Below are 15,017 nucleotides of genomic sequence, written 5' to 3' on the forward strand. Positions count from 1 at the left end.
TTCCGGCGCTCTCGAGGTGGTTTGGTGCTGCCATTTTCGCTCCCGGCGCCATCCCAGCGTGCGAGGGGCTTTCCTGGGAACGCCAGCATCTCCTGGGTGCAGCCAGCCCCGCCCCCCCCCCCCCCCCCCCCCCAAGCAGAGCTGCGCTGCAGGGCGCTGGGCTCTGTCCCTCCCGGTGACGAGAATTTTTTTTTTTCCCAAATGGTTTTTGGATGCCGTTTGGCTCAGCAGAGCTCGGCTGCTGGAGCAGCTTGGCCGGGGCTGGGATGAAGCGGGTGCTTTGCTCCCCAAATGAACGCCAGGGTTGAGGCGCCTCCCAGCCCTGCTGGTGCCCGAGGAAGCACCTGTGGGCTCTCGTGGGTGCCAGCCCTTGTGCAAAGCCCTGCCCAGGGCTGGGGCAAAGCTCTGCTGTTCCCCGTGGGGGACAGAGAACGATGGTGGCAGGGCTGGTTTAGGTCAGCACAGCTTTCCCCCACTCTGCATTCACCAGTAGCCACTAGTGGATCCCAGCAGCTGCTGGGAGCTGCTGGAACTGCACGCAGATTCCTTCCAGGGTTTTTCAACAACAATCAGCTCCTCCCTTAAATTTTTTTCTGCTGTGCTTTTGCAGTAAATAGGCTCAGGTGCCTGCAAGCAGCCTCGCTGGGATAGAGCAGCGTCCCCGGGGCTCAGGGTGATGCCCGGTGCCATGGTGCCCAGGCTGGACCCTGTCCCCTGCTCCCCGGTCTCACCCCACCGTTGGGGTTTTGTCGTAAGGGGCAGGTCTGGGTTTCGGGCTTGGTGTGCGGCACCTTCTAAGCCGCTGGTTGTGGAGTCCTGTTTCCAACTTAAAAGTGTCTTCCGTTATCACAGAATAACTCTGTTTCGCCCTCGGAGAGCCTGAGAGCCAGCGAGAAGCACCGGAGCTCCACGGACTACAGCATCGACTCCAAGAAGCGGAAAGCGGAGGAGAAGGACAGCATGAGCCGATATGTGAGTGACAGGAACGCTCTGCGCCCGCATCCGGGGGCGCCGGACACAACTTTGGGTGGGAGAAAGAGGGATTTGGGTAATACTTTTCCAAACGTGCTGTGGGTGACCTGTGTCTTGCTGCCTGGGGGTGGGGGGTTTGGCTCCCCGTGGGATCTGTCGTCTCAGCGGGACGTAACTCGCTTTGTGTTTCAGGACAGCGATGGTGACAAGAGCGATGACCTGGTGGTGGATGTCTCCAATGAGGTGAGTCCTGGGGGCCTTTTGGCAGCTCTGCTCCTCTCCCCGTGGCACAGTGGGGGTTTGGGGGGGTGGGGGGCGATGTCTTAAGGGCCCCCCCCCCCCCCCCCCCCCACTGACCCAATTTCTGCCTGAAAAAGAAGGTGGAGGGAGCCCTCCCCGGTGCTGGGGGTGCCAATGCTTTCTCCTGTCTCGCAGGACCCTGCCACCCCCCGGGTCAGCCCAGCCCACTCCCCCCCGGAGAACGGCATAGACAAAGCCCGTGGGCTGAAGAAGGGGGATGCGCCAAACAGCCCGGCCTCGGTTGCCTCCTCCAGCAGCACTCCCTCCTCCAAGACTAAAGACCTGGGCCACGTATGTCCTTCGCTCTGCCGGGGGCGGCGGGTCAGGCCCCGCCAGCCACGGGTGCTTGCTGGGGCTGGGGGTTGGCTGAGCAGGGGCTGCGGGTACCGGCAGTTGAGCCTCATCCTTTCTGTTTTTCATCCCTTCTCCATCCAGAACGACAAATCGTCGACGCCTGGGCTCAAGTCGAACACTCCGACGCCGAGGAACGACGCTCCCACCCCAGGGACGAGCAGCACCCCGGGGCTGCGGCCGATGCCCGGCAAACCAACCGGGATGGACCCCCTGGGTGGGTACTGGTCCTCCCCCATGCCACCTCCCTGCTACTGTCCCCAGCACAGCTTCCCCCGTGCCCTCCCTTGGGCTTTGTTGAGCAGGGGTTCAAGTCTATCAGGGACCTAATCCAGGTCGGGATGGGGGTGCCAGCAGCTCGGGTGGCCGCCGGGTCAGAGACGGGGTGACGAGGGAGCTCCAGCCATTGTGTCTTCCCCTCTGGGGCTCGCGGGGGGGAGTGGGGGGGGTTTGGCTGCTGGCAGGCTCCGTTACCTGAGTGTGTCCCCAACCCTGGCGCAGCCTCGGCCCTGCGGACGCCCATCTCCATCGCGGGTTCCTACGCGGCTCCCTTCGCCATGATGGGGCACCACGAGATGAACGGCTCGCTCACCAGCCCTGGCGCCTACGCGGGGCTGCACAACATCCCCCCGCAGATGAGCGCCGCTGCCGCCGCCGCCGCCGCCTATGGCCGGTCGCCAATGGTGAGCTTTGGAGCTGTACGTAGCACTTTTAGCTCCTTTTCTCGCTCCCGGTGGGTGTGGGGAGGGTCTGAGGGGGGTGCAGGGGAAGGGGGGGTTCACAGCTGTGAAACTGGGGCTCCTCGCCGGCTGCGTTTTGAATCGGCCGCTGTCAAAGGGTGCTGGGCGTGGGGATGCCTCCCCGTGGGGTGATGCGCGTGTTCATTGGGGTTTATCTTCCCCCCCCAGTGCATGGAAAGTACCCACTACACAGCCCCCTTCCTATTACTCTCGCTAAACACTTGATTTAAAGCAAAGCACGGTCAAAACAAGAAGTCAAATGCTGCCGTTAATGCAGAGATGGGGGCTTCTGCAGCTGGGGTGCTGGGCATGGCTTGGCTGCTCCTGTCCCTGAGGGTTTGGGAAGAGCACAGGGAGGGTGAGCACATCCCACGCTGCTCCTTGCAGACCTGAAACCTTCAGCTAATTCCCCAGTCCTTCCCCTTTCCACCAGGGGAAAAACTAACAATTAGCTCTTGAGCGGCAAGGGAAAGAGGGAGGCACCGAGTGTCCCCCCACGCCTGCCTGTGCTCGCGGAGGGGAAGCTGTTTGTTTGCGTGCCCAGCTCCTGCCTGGCCTTACCCACACGCGTGTCTCTTGGCAGGTTGGTTTCGACCCGCACCCACCCATGAGAGCCCCTGGCCTGCCCTCGAGCCTGGCGTCCATCCCTGGAGGGAAGCCGTAAGCCCCTCTTGGATTTATTTTTTTGTGCACTGGGTGGGGGTGATTGTGCCCAGGAGGGAGAGGAGCGCGGGGCTGGGTCCGGACAAGCCCCCGTTGACCCATGGTGACAGCAAGGCATGACCTGGCCACCGGGTTGCAATGCCAACCCCTCACTTGGCCCCATACGCTGGGTTTGCAGCAAACCTCCATCTCTGGGGCTGACCCCAAACCTTGCACTCCCCCGGCAGAGCCTACTCCTTCCACGTGAGCGCCGACGGGCAGATGCAGCCGGTCCCTTTTCCCCACGACGCCCTGGCCGGTCCTGGCATCCCACGGCATGCCCGGCAGATCAACACACTGAGCCACGGCGAGGTGGTGTGCGCTGTCACCATCAGCAACCCCACCAGGCACGTCTACACGGGGGGCAAGGGCTGCGTGAAGATCTGGGACATCAGCCAGCCGGGCAGCAAGAGCCCCATCTCCCAGCTCGACTGCTTGGTAAGGGGGCTCAGGGCAGCCTCGCCCGCAAGCTGGAGCATCCCTCATGCGCGAGCAAGCCATAGCACAGAATCCCAGAATCATCTTGGTTGGAAAAGCCCTTGAAGATCATCCAGTCCAACCATTAACCTCACACTGGCCGTTCTCAACTCCACCAAATCCCTCAGCGCTGGGTCAACCCAACTCATAAACCCCTCCAGGGATGGGGACTCCACCCCTGCCCTGGGCAGCCCATTCCAACGCCCAACAACCCCTTCTGGAAAGAAATACTTCCTAAGAGCCAGTCTAACCCTGCCCTGGCGCAGCTTGAGGCCATTCCCTCTTGTCCTGTCACTTGTTCCTTGGCTCAAGAGACTCATCCCCCCTCTCTGCACCCTCCTTTCAGGGAGTTGTAGAGGGCGATGAGGTCTCCCCTCAGCCTCCTCTTCTCCAGACTAAACCCCTCCAGTTCCCTCAGCCGCTCCCCATCAGACCTGTGCTCCAGACCCTGCACCAGCTTCGTTGCCCTTCTCTGGACACGCTCAAGTCATTCAATGTCCTTTTTGGAGTGAGGGGCCCAAAACCGAAGCAGCACATTGCTGCTGGTCCCCGGGCACATGTCCCCCCCGATTTCCCCCACCTTTAACATGGTGAATTGTTCCCCATCCTCCCGCTAACGCCTCTTCCCCCTCTAGAACCGAGATAACTACATCCGCTCCTGCAAACTCCTCCCCGACGGGCGCACACTGATCGTGGGAGGGGAGGCGAGCACACTCACCATCTGGGACCTGGCTTCCCCCACGCCACGCATCAAGGCCGAGCTGACCTCCTCTGCCCCCGCCTGCTACGCCCTGGCCATCAGCCCCGACGCCAAAGTCTGCTTCTCCTGCTGCAGCGACGGCAACATTGCCGTCTGGGACCTGCACAACCAGACGCTCGTCAGGTGAGCCGGCCCCGGGGGCTTCCTCTGCTCCATAATCAGGGGCTTGCTGGCCCTGTTTTGGCGGGAGGACCTTGGGGACGGGGACCAGAACGGCATCTTGTGCTGCTTTGTCTGTAAGCGAGTGCAGCGGGCTCGGCGGGGCCGGTGCGCCTGGGTGAGGGCTGCTCCCTGGGCAGATTTCCAGGCCTGCTGGGAAGCCTCATAAACACAGCCTGAGCCCCAACTCCCTTGAAGCCACCTACGTGCTTTTTGCTATTGAAGATTTGTGTTATTTTTTTGCTGCCCAAAGGCAATTCCAAGGCCACACGGATGGTGCCAGCTGCATAGATATCTCCCACGACGGTACGAAGTTGTGGACGGGGGGTCTGGACAACACAGTGCGCTCCTGGGACTTGCGGGAAGGGCGGCAGCTCCAGCAGCACGACTTCACCTCCCAGGTAAGCTTGGGGCGCCCTCGGCCCCAGGAGGGGGGGGAATGTCCTGGCCTCGCTGTGCGGCAACTCACGGAGACTCTGTGCAGGGGTTTGTCCCTCCATGGACGCTGGGGCAGGGGAAACAGCCTGCGCAGGCCCCTATTAGCCCCGGGCGTGGCTGTCCCTGCTGCTTTCGGTGTAACCCAAGAGTGTTCAAGACAGCAGGAGCTGCGGGGCTCCCCAGCTCTTGTTTCAGCTCTTCTTTCATCACTTTTTCACCTGCTGTAAGACCAGGCTGCCGTTAAGCAAGCAGCGCTCACCTAGGGACAAGGATGAGCCTAGGCTCCTCCTGAGCCCTTGTCCAGAGGGGCAAAGCTGGGACCTCATGTGCCCTTGGCAAGTCCCCGTGGGGCTGGAGCCGGCCCGGCGTCGGCAGGTCTCGTGCCACTGCTCCAAACGCGTGGAAGTGCCTCTCCGAACCCTGCTGCACCCCGTTGGGGCTGGCCGGCCACCCCTACCAGTGCCATACAGCTGGTGAAACTGGAGTTTGTGTGATCAGGGGCCAGAAAGGCGGCAGTGTGGCCGAGGTCTCTGCTGCGTCCCAGCTGCTGACCCCTTGGCGCTGGCACTCTGACTTTCCACCGCGTTAACGCTCGCCGGGATGGAGCTGGGCATCCAGAAGCTGTGCCACCACGGTTTCCAGCCCACGAGTAGCTCTGGCTTAGAGCGTATTTAGTCTCGCTGCCTTCCCCACTGAGTTTTCCCCTTCTGGAGGGTGCCAGGAAGGTACTTTCTGTCCAGAGCAGAAGCGCTGTCCCTGAAAGAGGCTGCGGGGTGCTGCAGCCGGGGCTGTGCTGCAGGGCCAGGCACCATCCACTGGCTCCCAGCTTAGCTGTACCCGCGTTTCGGCGGCAAATGAAGAGGACCCAGCTGTGTCCTTCCCTGCCTGTCTGGCAGTTCCTCTTCGGAATTGTTGGCCTTGCTGCCTGCAAAACCATCACATTATTAAAATCCTCAACGAGGTCACCCCAGCTCGGGCGATCAGCGTCTCTCCCCAACGGGGCGTTGGTGGGAGCACGGAGGTGGCAGGGGGCTGCAGGGAGAGCAAACCCCACCTCTGAGCCACCCCTATGTCCCCCCCTACCCTGCAGATCTTCTCGCTGGGGTACTGCCCGACGGGCGAGTGGCTGGCAGTGGGCATGGAGAGCAGCAACGTGGAGGTGCTGCACCACACAAAACCCGACAAGTACCAGCTGCACCTCCACGAGAGCTGCGTCCTCTCCCTCAAGTTTGCCTACTGTGGTAAGCGGCTCCGGACACCCTCCCCCCGTCCAAAGGGCTCCCCGGGCTCCTTTTGGGGACACACATGGGGATCACCGTGGGGAGGGGCTGAGTGCGGGGGCCTCCAGCAGGATCCGTCCCGCGGGTGGTGTGGTTGGGGGTTATCCCTGTAAAACACGCAGCGGTGGCGAATCGCCGCGTCATGGCGGGGGAACCAGTGCATCCCATCAGGAGAGAGGGGCTGGGAAGCTCCAGATTTTTCCAAGATCTCCCAATTTTTGAGGGGAAACAGCCAGAAGGCTCTGGGGGCAGGGGGAGGGGCTGGCCGTTGGGGTCTGGTTGGTGGCTTTGGGGTGGGAGCGGCAGCTTTTCTGGGTGCTGACACCGTGTTCCCCGGGCGCAGGGAAATGGTTTGTGAGCACCGGCAAAGACAACCTGCTCAACGCCTGGAGGACGCCCTACGGAGCGAGTATCTTCCAGGTAGGAGGCTGCTTCTCATGGTGGTGGGTGGCACCTGGACCTCCCCCTCTTAGCGTCATCCCTGGGGATTGAGGGGTAAACCCTTTTTTGGGGTGGCCGGATCCCTACCCAGCGTGCGGGAGGTGGTGATGCTGCTTGGTGAAACACAACTGCAGCCGCCGTGTCGGGGAAACCAAACTGATGGTTTGATTTTTTTTTTTTTTTTTTCCTGCCCCCTCCCCCCCCCGCCCCATACCCCTACCCTTTTTCCAGTCCAAGGAATCCTCGTCCGTCTTAAGTTGTGACATTTCAGCGGATGACAAGTACATCGTCACGGGCTCTGGTGACAAGAAAGCCACAGTCTACGAGGTCATCTACTAACCGCGGATTTTTATAGCAGGGCTGGCAAGTCCCAGCACCGGCGGTGGCAGGACTCGGGCGGCCGGCAGGGAGCGGCCGGGGGGCTCGGGGGGGCTGCAGTGGGGCGGCCCCCGGGGCTCGGCCACGGACTGGCACGCTCTGGCGGGGCTCTGCCTCGAGGGCCCGGCGTACAATACACACGGATTTATTTGGAGGTCTGCAAATATGGCACACGTTGAAGCCCTAAACGAATTTTTGTTTGGTTTTAGGGTTTTGGGTTTAATTTTGATTTTTTTTTTTGGTTTTTTTTTTTGGTTTTCTGGTTCTTTCCGTCTGCGCTTTGGTGGCACTATAAAGGACTTATTTTTTATTGTGACTTTTTTTTTTTTTGTGCATCCTGCATAAGACTTGTGAAAAATGTAAATAACGGACTAGTAAATAGCATTGGAAGGGTGGGGGACCCCTCCCGGTACACTAGTTGTGTATTTTTCGTCTGCTGTAATTGTATTCCACTGATGGTTTTGGTGGTGGCAATTTTATTATTTTTTTTTTTCCTTACCCCCCCCCCCTCCCCAAAGCGTCCGTTGGGACGTGACTTTGCCGTGCAGCGCGTAACCAGGCTGAGCAAAGATGTCCACTGGTGAAAGTTGTTCCTACTGTCGTACCCGTGCGTTGTTCGGTGTGTTAGTGATGGTGGGACGCTGCTGGGACCGCGGGGAACTCGATCGGATCCTCAGCTACTGACGGGACATCAGCAACACAATCACCTTTTTTTATATATGGATTTTTTTGTGCTCGTATGTTTGAAGAAAAGGGGAAGCCCACGCTGCGGGATCGTCTGCGCAAGCCCTTCTTGGTCTTCGGACAGAAGCAATGAGGAGTGATTTCAAAGAAAGCATAGTAAATTCAGCTCAGGGAGCCACGAAAGATAATAGCAACTTATGTGTTTTGTATTCAAATGAAAGTAAAGAATTAGAATTGATAACCTTTAAAATACAGTTTTTTTAAAAGCAAAGTTTACTAACAAGTAGGGTTTGTGTGTGGTGGGGGGAAGGGGCTGGCTTTGGTAGGGTCCTGTGGGCTGTATGGTCTTGTGTCTTCTGGTATATAGGTTCCGATGAAGCAAACCCCCTCCCCGCACAGGCCTGCGTTTCAGCATTTTGTACTAAAGGGTAAAACAAAAAAAAAAAAAACAACAAAAAAAAAAAACCATAACAGGAAATAAAAGTATTTGTGTAGCAGAAGCGCTCACCCTGTATTGTAGCATATGGAAGAGAATTTTTATACTACATTTTTATGGATTATTTTTTAATTTTTGATTTTAATCTGGTCAAAAATAATAATGCTTAGGGTTCAGGTGAGAACTGCCTGGTTTACATATGTGGATAGTACAGGCGGGGGAGAGGAGGATGAAGCGGAGGCAGTCGGTACCGGCTGGTCTGGGGCGCGCGGTCAGCGTTGCCTCCCTCCGAGCAGCCACTCTGGGGCGGGGAGAGACAAGTTGGGGTTGGAAGGAGATCTCCTGGGAAATTTTTAAATTTTTTTTTTCCCCATCAAAGTAAGAGGGTTTTGAGCTTTTTTGGCCCTTTTCTGTTCAAAAGGAAAACAAGGGGAATGTCCTAGGCCAGCGGTCTCCACTCTGTGTGGGGTGTTAGTGCTCAGTGCCTGCTGCCTTGGTCCCGGGGGGAGAAGGGATCGATCCTGTGCACTAATTATCCAGCGAAGGGAAGAGCTCCTTCAAACTGCATTTAGGGAAAGTGCTTCTAAGGGTGGTTTGGCTCAAAAAAATGACCGTAAGTGCCCCCCATGTGTCGACAGCCCCGTGCTGGCTCCTGCAGAAGGGTTCAGCAATGCCCCCTGTGTGTTTTGGGGCTCATGCTCGGTCCCCGATCTGTGCAGGGTCGGCTCTGCCTGTCCCCCTGCACCCTCAAATCTGGGTGCAACATTCAAGCCCATGGTGCTTGGAGCATCCCCCCTCTTTGACTTGATGAGGGGGAGGTGTTGGAAGGGGCTGGGGGGGCTTTGAACTGCCCCCCATGGCAAAATCCTCCAGCAGTAAGGCCGCCCCCAGCTCGCGCCCCGCATGGTCACTGGTTTGCAAGTCGGTGCTTCGTTTTCCTCCAAAAAACCAGAAAAAAATAAAGGAACTGCATGTACTGGAGCTGGCGGAGGGTTACTGAGTCAGACTTCTCAACTTTACACCAAAGTATGTAGCAGAATATGTACAGCTGTTAATAACTACAACTGTTTTTTGTAAAAAAGGGAGAAAAAGAGAAAAAAAAAAGAAAAAAGAATAAAAGTAAATGTAATGAAGCTCAAATGAAAGCAAAGTGTCTATAAACCATTTGATCTCTAAAAACCTGCACTGAGTTGTTAATCAAAGCAAGCGTGGGGCCCTTGTTCCCGCACGGCACGGCCGGGGGGCTCAGGATCCCCCTCCCAGGGACCCCTGTACGCCTGGGGATACAGCGGAGGTCGCCCAGAGGACGAGGCGAGCACAGGACCGAGGGGAGCAGCCGCCTGCAGCCACCAGCTTCTCCCCTGCCCGTGGTTTTGAGGGGGACTGGCTGTGCCCTCCCACCCGGGATCCCTGGATATCCCCCCTTGGGGCGAGCAAGCCCCTGGGCACCCCGAACCCCGTCATTTCTTTTTTTTTTCTTCCCAAAAGCATCACCTTTGTTTCTGCTGTGAGGACTCAGGGATGCGGAGCAAGGGCTGGGAGCAGGCGACCCTGCGCCCGGGGGGGATGCCAAGGCGGGGTGCCAGCCCTCGGGGTGCTCGCCGGGGCTCAGGGATGGGGTGGGGTGGCTCCAAACCCCCGGGGCCACGAGCACCCACGTTCCTGCGCTCTCGGCCCGGGTGCCCCTGACAGAGACAAAGCACTTTCCTTGAACTAGGACATATGTACCGTCCTACGGGGGCTTCCCCGTGATGTATTGAACATGACAGAGCCTGCTGCGAGGGAGAAATAAAAAGCAGGAGCAGCACTCTAACTGCTTGGTTTCCCGATAATGTACAGTGGTAAATGGTTATGAGTGCATTTAAATCTGATTTTAAGCTGGATGGAATGAGGGCTTACACAGGGGACCATTAAAAGATAAAAATTGCAAGAAATCCTTTGTTGTAAGATTTCGGAGAGCCCGGCACAGGGGAGTGGGAGGGTTTGGTGGGGCTTGGCATCCCCCTCCCCGGCAGCCCCCGGCGCTGCCCCTTCGGGCACCCGATCCGCTGCGGCTTCTGCTTTCAACAGTTCCCAGCAAACTGTTGCCCTTTGCAATTAATTTGGTTTGACTACAACCTCTCTGAAAGTGCTGACGGAGGAGGTGTTAAAGCTGCGCGCAGTCTCTCCCATTCCCATTTACGCTATCAGCCAAGCACTGAAAGCCCGAACTTTATAATTAATTCCTAGCCTCACGCACTAATTTTTTGAAATTATATATTTATAACAGCGCTCTTTTTTCACATGTTTTTTAGTTCAGCCTCGACTGATGCTGCTGCGACACACCAGGGCTGGGAAATGGGCTGGGAGTCGTAGCGGGGCACCAGGATTCCCCCCTGTGCTCGCCCACCCCGAGGCTGTGCCACGCTGCAGGTGGGCCATGGCCCGGCATTCCCAGCAAACGGCGCCTTTTGGGCTGCTTTACCCACTTTTCATTAGTGATTTCCTTACCACCAGCATCGCGCTCCTGCAAAGGAAGGTCTCCCATGGGGGCGTGCGAGATATTTGATCCTGGCAGCTGCTGAGCATCAGATCTGAGCCGTTACCCCTTCAGGTGTACCCCACAGCTCTTACCTTTTTGGGTGCACCCCATAGACATTGTCACCATTTTGGGTGTACCCTGTAGCTGTTAGCAGCCTTTTGGGTGCATCCTGTAGCCGTTACCCCTTCGGGTGCACCCTGTAGCCATTGTCACCATTTTGGGGGCACCCCATATCCATTACCGCTTTTGGGTGCACCTTGTAGCCATTGTCACCATTTTGGGTGCACCCCATAGCCGTTACCCCTCCGGCAGCTGCCCAGGGGCTGAGCACTGCTCCCCCTTTCCAGCTCTACGGGGTGGCAGTTGGTCCAAATTGCGCTTTGATTAACCAATAATTATCAAATTACTGAGGGCAGGTGCTGGCGCTGAGGTTGGGATCTTGCTGTGACACAAACACCGAATGGATGGAGGGGCGGGGGGGGGCTCAGGCTCCACCATGCCAGTGGCCCTGATGCACCCCCTGCACCCGGGGCTCTGGCAGCGCTTCCGCAGGGCTCCTGTGCAGCCGGGGGGTGGGGGGGTGCACGTGTGTCACATGTGTCCCCCGCTCTGAGCAGGCGAGGAAGAGGGACAGGGACCCCCTGGGAATGTCTGCCCCAAGGAGCCCCTGGCCACGCAGCTTTGCCCCGGCTGTGTCTTGGCCCTAAACGGCAGCACTGGGCAATGCTGCCGGCATAGCAGAACCGTGCCGTGCCATGCAGTGCTATTCTGTGCCATGCCTTGCCATGCTAAGCCATGCTGTGCCATGAAATGCCATGCCGTGTTGTGCTGTGCCATGTCATGTCATGTCATGCAATGACATGCTAAACCATGCTGTGCTGTGCTGTGCCGTGTCACCCCAGGAACAAAGCAGCCCACTGCAGGCTGGGGCCCCCAGCCAGGCAATCGTGCAGTTTGCACTGCAGGGAGCAGGATAACGAGGTGGCCCCTTCCCCCTCGTTTTCCTGGGCTCTGTGCCTGCTTTGGTGTGGCGGCATCTCACCCTTCGGGGTGCAAGGGGCAGCACCCCCCGCAGCACAGCACCCACGACAGCCGGGGAGGGCCGAGAGCCCTTTCCTCCCCCCTCCCCAGCCGCCCTCCGCCCGGCTGCCACGGCACCTCGTGCCATCCCTCGTCGCCGGCTCTCGGAGCAGATGGCGGGAGGAGGCTCTGGGACACCATCAGCTGTTGTTATCGCTAGCTGATGACACGGAGTGTAAATTCTGTTGGCACTACTCCCTTCGTCTGTTCTGCCTCTGCATCCCACCAGTTTTAATTACTGTAATTGAGTTATAATGAATGATTGTGCATTACCATTGTCTGTAATGTGGCAGGGAGTATTCTGTTCGTTACACACTCCATCTAACAACATGCCCCTCCTCGTTGCTTTGTTTATCTGGTTGAAGGGTGTCATCACTTCAAATGGCAGAGATAAAACAGTACTCAGAGTGTCTGCGTTTAGATGTTTATCGTTTTTCTGTTCTCAGGCACTGGTGCTTCACTGAATCCCAGCGGAAAACTGCAGAAACAGATAAAAACTAATTTGGCTTAATCTCTCTCTCGAAAAAAAAAAAACCCAAACCCAACACAAAAAAAACCCCAAACACCACAACAACGAAAAAAAAAAAAAAAGAAAACAAAACAAAAACCCTGCAGAGCTTTTGCCCACTGAAAAAATAATTAGCAGAGGTTGACACACACCACCCACAGCAGCAGGGATCCCCGGGAGCCTTGCCCGACGGGGGCTCGTCCCTGCCAGCCCTTGCTAGCTGCCCCAGCCTTGCAAAAAAGCGTCAGGGCCCAGCTTGGGGACAGCTCGAGCCCAGCCTGGGGAAGCTGTCTCCGATGGGGACATCCCAACATTGACCCGGGACAGGCTCTGGCTCCAGCTAAACCCCGCTGCGACCAGCTGACGACTCCGCGCCGGCACTTACATGACACCTGAAGGGTCGGCTTCAGTCTGGAGCCTCACCATGGCTTGGAGGGGCCCTGCAGCTCTGGGCGAGGGCTACCATTGACCTGGGGTCTCCTGCCTTCCCTGGTCAGTGTTTCCCGCAGGTGGGATGCAGGCAGTGGGCTGGGGTGCGATGCTCTGCTTCCCCCCGGCCCCACTGAGGGTGCTGGGGTGCTGGTGAGGAGCTGGTGCCAGCTCCCAAGGGGGAAGAGCTGCTTTTCGGATCACCCAGCTGCTCCGTTCCTCCCCAAATCCCCTCGTCCACCCTTGTGGACGTGCCGGCAGCGTGGCGCGGAGATAGCGGAGCCAAGGCGCCAGCCTCGGTCATGGCCGTTTGCGGTGGGTGCCGGCACGTCCCATGCCTGTCCCCTGCAAAGCAACCCAGGGGAAAGCGAAAGGGCACATGGTGCCAGGCGACGTGCCACCGCCTCGGCTGCCACCACCTTGAGCGGGGTAGCCGCCGCATGCTCCCCTGGCCCTAAAATGCATGAAAAGTCTTATTAAAGCATGAAAAGTCTCAAAAAATCTCATTAAAACACTGCTGCCCAAAGGGGGGTGGGGGGGGTGCAGCAGTGCTTTAATGAGATTTCTCTCTTTTCTGATAAATACCTTCCAAGCGCTCAGCCACTTGGCCGAGCCCAGCCCTTCACCCCCAGGGACCAATCCTGCAAATCTGGGGATCTCAAGGCGTGACCAAGGGAGACACAGCAGCACCGAGCCCACTGAAAACGCAGCCTTCGAGTGGGAACGAACGCTTTTTATTTTTGAGGTAGAGGCCAAGATCATATTAATTTTTAAAGGCAGCTCTGCAGTCGGCGAGTGCCCATCGTGCTTCTTGGCTTCTGCGAGGATAATAACGTGCTTGTGTGCATCTAATATTTCTTTTAGGCTGTGGCTGGCTTAGGAGAAAAGTGTTGTGTGAGCATTTTTTGTAAAAGACTTGGCTCCATCTGTACGCTGTCAGTAAATGGCTGAGCTGAATAACATGTTGTTATGAATAGTAGCATTTGATAGTTTTAAACCTTTTCTTTTTTCTTTTCTTTTTTTTTTTTGTTTTTCCTTTTTTTTTTTTTTTTTTTTTTTTTCCCAAGGTAAATTCCAGTGGGATCAACACTACACAGGAATTGCCCCGGAGGAAGTTGGCTGTTCACCAATTCATCTTGTAAAAAAGATTCATTATTACTGTTGAGCTGAGATGAAACAATTCTCTGGAATTAACTAGTCTAATTTTGACCAGCCAATGTTTTGCTACAATGAAAGTTTTTATTGTTACACATAAAAGTCAAAACCCCCAGCACCCCTGGGGAGAAGATGGGTGAGATGATAAAGGTAACTGCGTGCACGGGCGCACGTGCATGCACACACGCGCACACACACACACATATTTTTATATATTATTATTTATTTATATATATATATATATATGTGCTCCTCTGCAGTTCTCGGGTTGTAGCTGCCCCCCAGGGCTGCCAGAGGAAGGTGCCCCCTACAACCTGGTATAATTATCCCATCATTCCTGAACCCTGGACAGGCCGTGCCACAGGGAAAAGCCCTTTTTCCCTGGCAGCAGTCAGGGATGCTCCAGCCTCAGGAGGATACAGGAGCACGGGGCAGTTCAGCCCAGGCATCCTGCATGTGGTACCTTGGGCACTGGGGAGGGAGGTCATGTGTGCTGAGGGTTCAAAATTTCAACCAAATTACAGCCCCCTCTGAGGAGGTTTGGCAGCGGGACCGGACTCTGCAGCATCAGTGGCTGGTGTGGGGCAGCCTCGGGGACCCTCGAGGTCAGCGTGTCCCTGTCAGGGAGAGGTCTCCAGGGAACTGCTGGGATTTTCAGTAGCTGGATGCTCCCTCCCCCTTTGCCTGCAGCCCCCCCGGGCAGACCCATGGGTCAAGCAGTGTCTGCCATTGCTCTGTGACACAAGCACCACTTCCACACTCGCTGGAGTGACCGTCCTCGGCCAGGGACACCGTGGGGCCCCGTGGGCAACACCTCCTGCTACCCCTGGGGGCTGCACCCCGGACACACCTGGGACGCTGAGGCTGATGAGAATTAACACCGTGACTGACTGATAATTGGTACTTCATGCATGCAGGTTTGATAGCTTCTGCTGGGAGGTTAATTAACCATTCATTTATCCCCCAGAAGTACTAAACAAGAGCCTAGTGACTTGGTCTTGTTCACTCAGCATTTATCCTCCGACCAGCAAGTGGATAAATGGTGGCAGCCTGTCCAGTGCATGTTTTGGGGTGCGGGGGACCCCCCTCCAGCATACCCACACCTTCCCCACGGCAGCGGCTGAAACTTTGCCATGGAGAAAGCTCTGAGCGGGGCTCGGGCTCGGCCCCTGCTCTTGGCAGTAGCCCGCCGGCGCGGGCACAGGG

The 15,017-nt window shown here is 57.2% G+C and overlaps 1 protein-coding gene across 1 annotated transcript in view; it reads left to right on the forward strand.

The window, feature by feature from the left end:
* TLE3 (TLE family member 3, transcriptional corepressor) overlaps nucleotides 1-8,194 on the forward strand; it is a 28,290-nt gene extending 20,096 nt beyond the window's left edge. The window contains 12 exon segments of the mRNA XM_074838078.1: nucleotides 853-972; nucleotides 1,165-1,215; nucleotides 1,408-1,563; nucleotides 1,708-1,840; nucleotides 2,125-2,306; nucleotides 2,947-3,023; nucleotides 3,254-3,503; nucleotides 4,178-4,425; nucleotides 4,715-4,862; nucleotides 5,990-6,140; nucleotides 6,523-6,599; nucleotides 6,852-8,194. Of these exon segments, the coding sequence (XP_074694179.1) occupies nucleotides 853-972; nucleotides 1,165-1,215; nucleotides 1,408-1,563; nucleotides 1,708-1,840; nucleotides 2,125-2,306; nucleotides 2,947-3,023; nucleotides 3,254-3,503; nucleotides 4,178-4,425; nucleotides 4,715-4,862; nucleotides 5,990-6,140; nucleotides 6,523-6,599; nucleotides 6,852-6,959 (1,701 nt within the window). The 3' untranslated portion in view covers nucleotides 6,960-8,194.
* Nucleotides 8,195-15,017: the final 6,823 nt, after the last annotated feature.

The sequence above is a fragment of the Strix aluco genome, chromosome 12 (assembly GCF_031877795.1).
Source record: "Strix aluco isolate bStrAlu1 chromosome 12, bStrAlu1.hap1, whole genome shotgun sequence".
Lineage (NCBI taxonomy): Eukaryota > Metazoa > Chordata > Aves > Strigiformes > Strigidae > Strix > Strix aluco.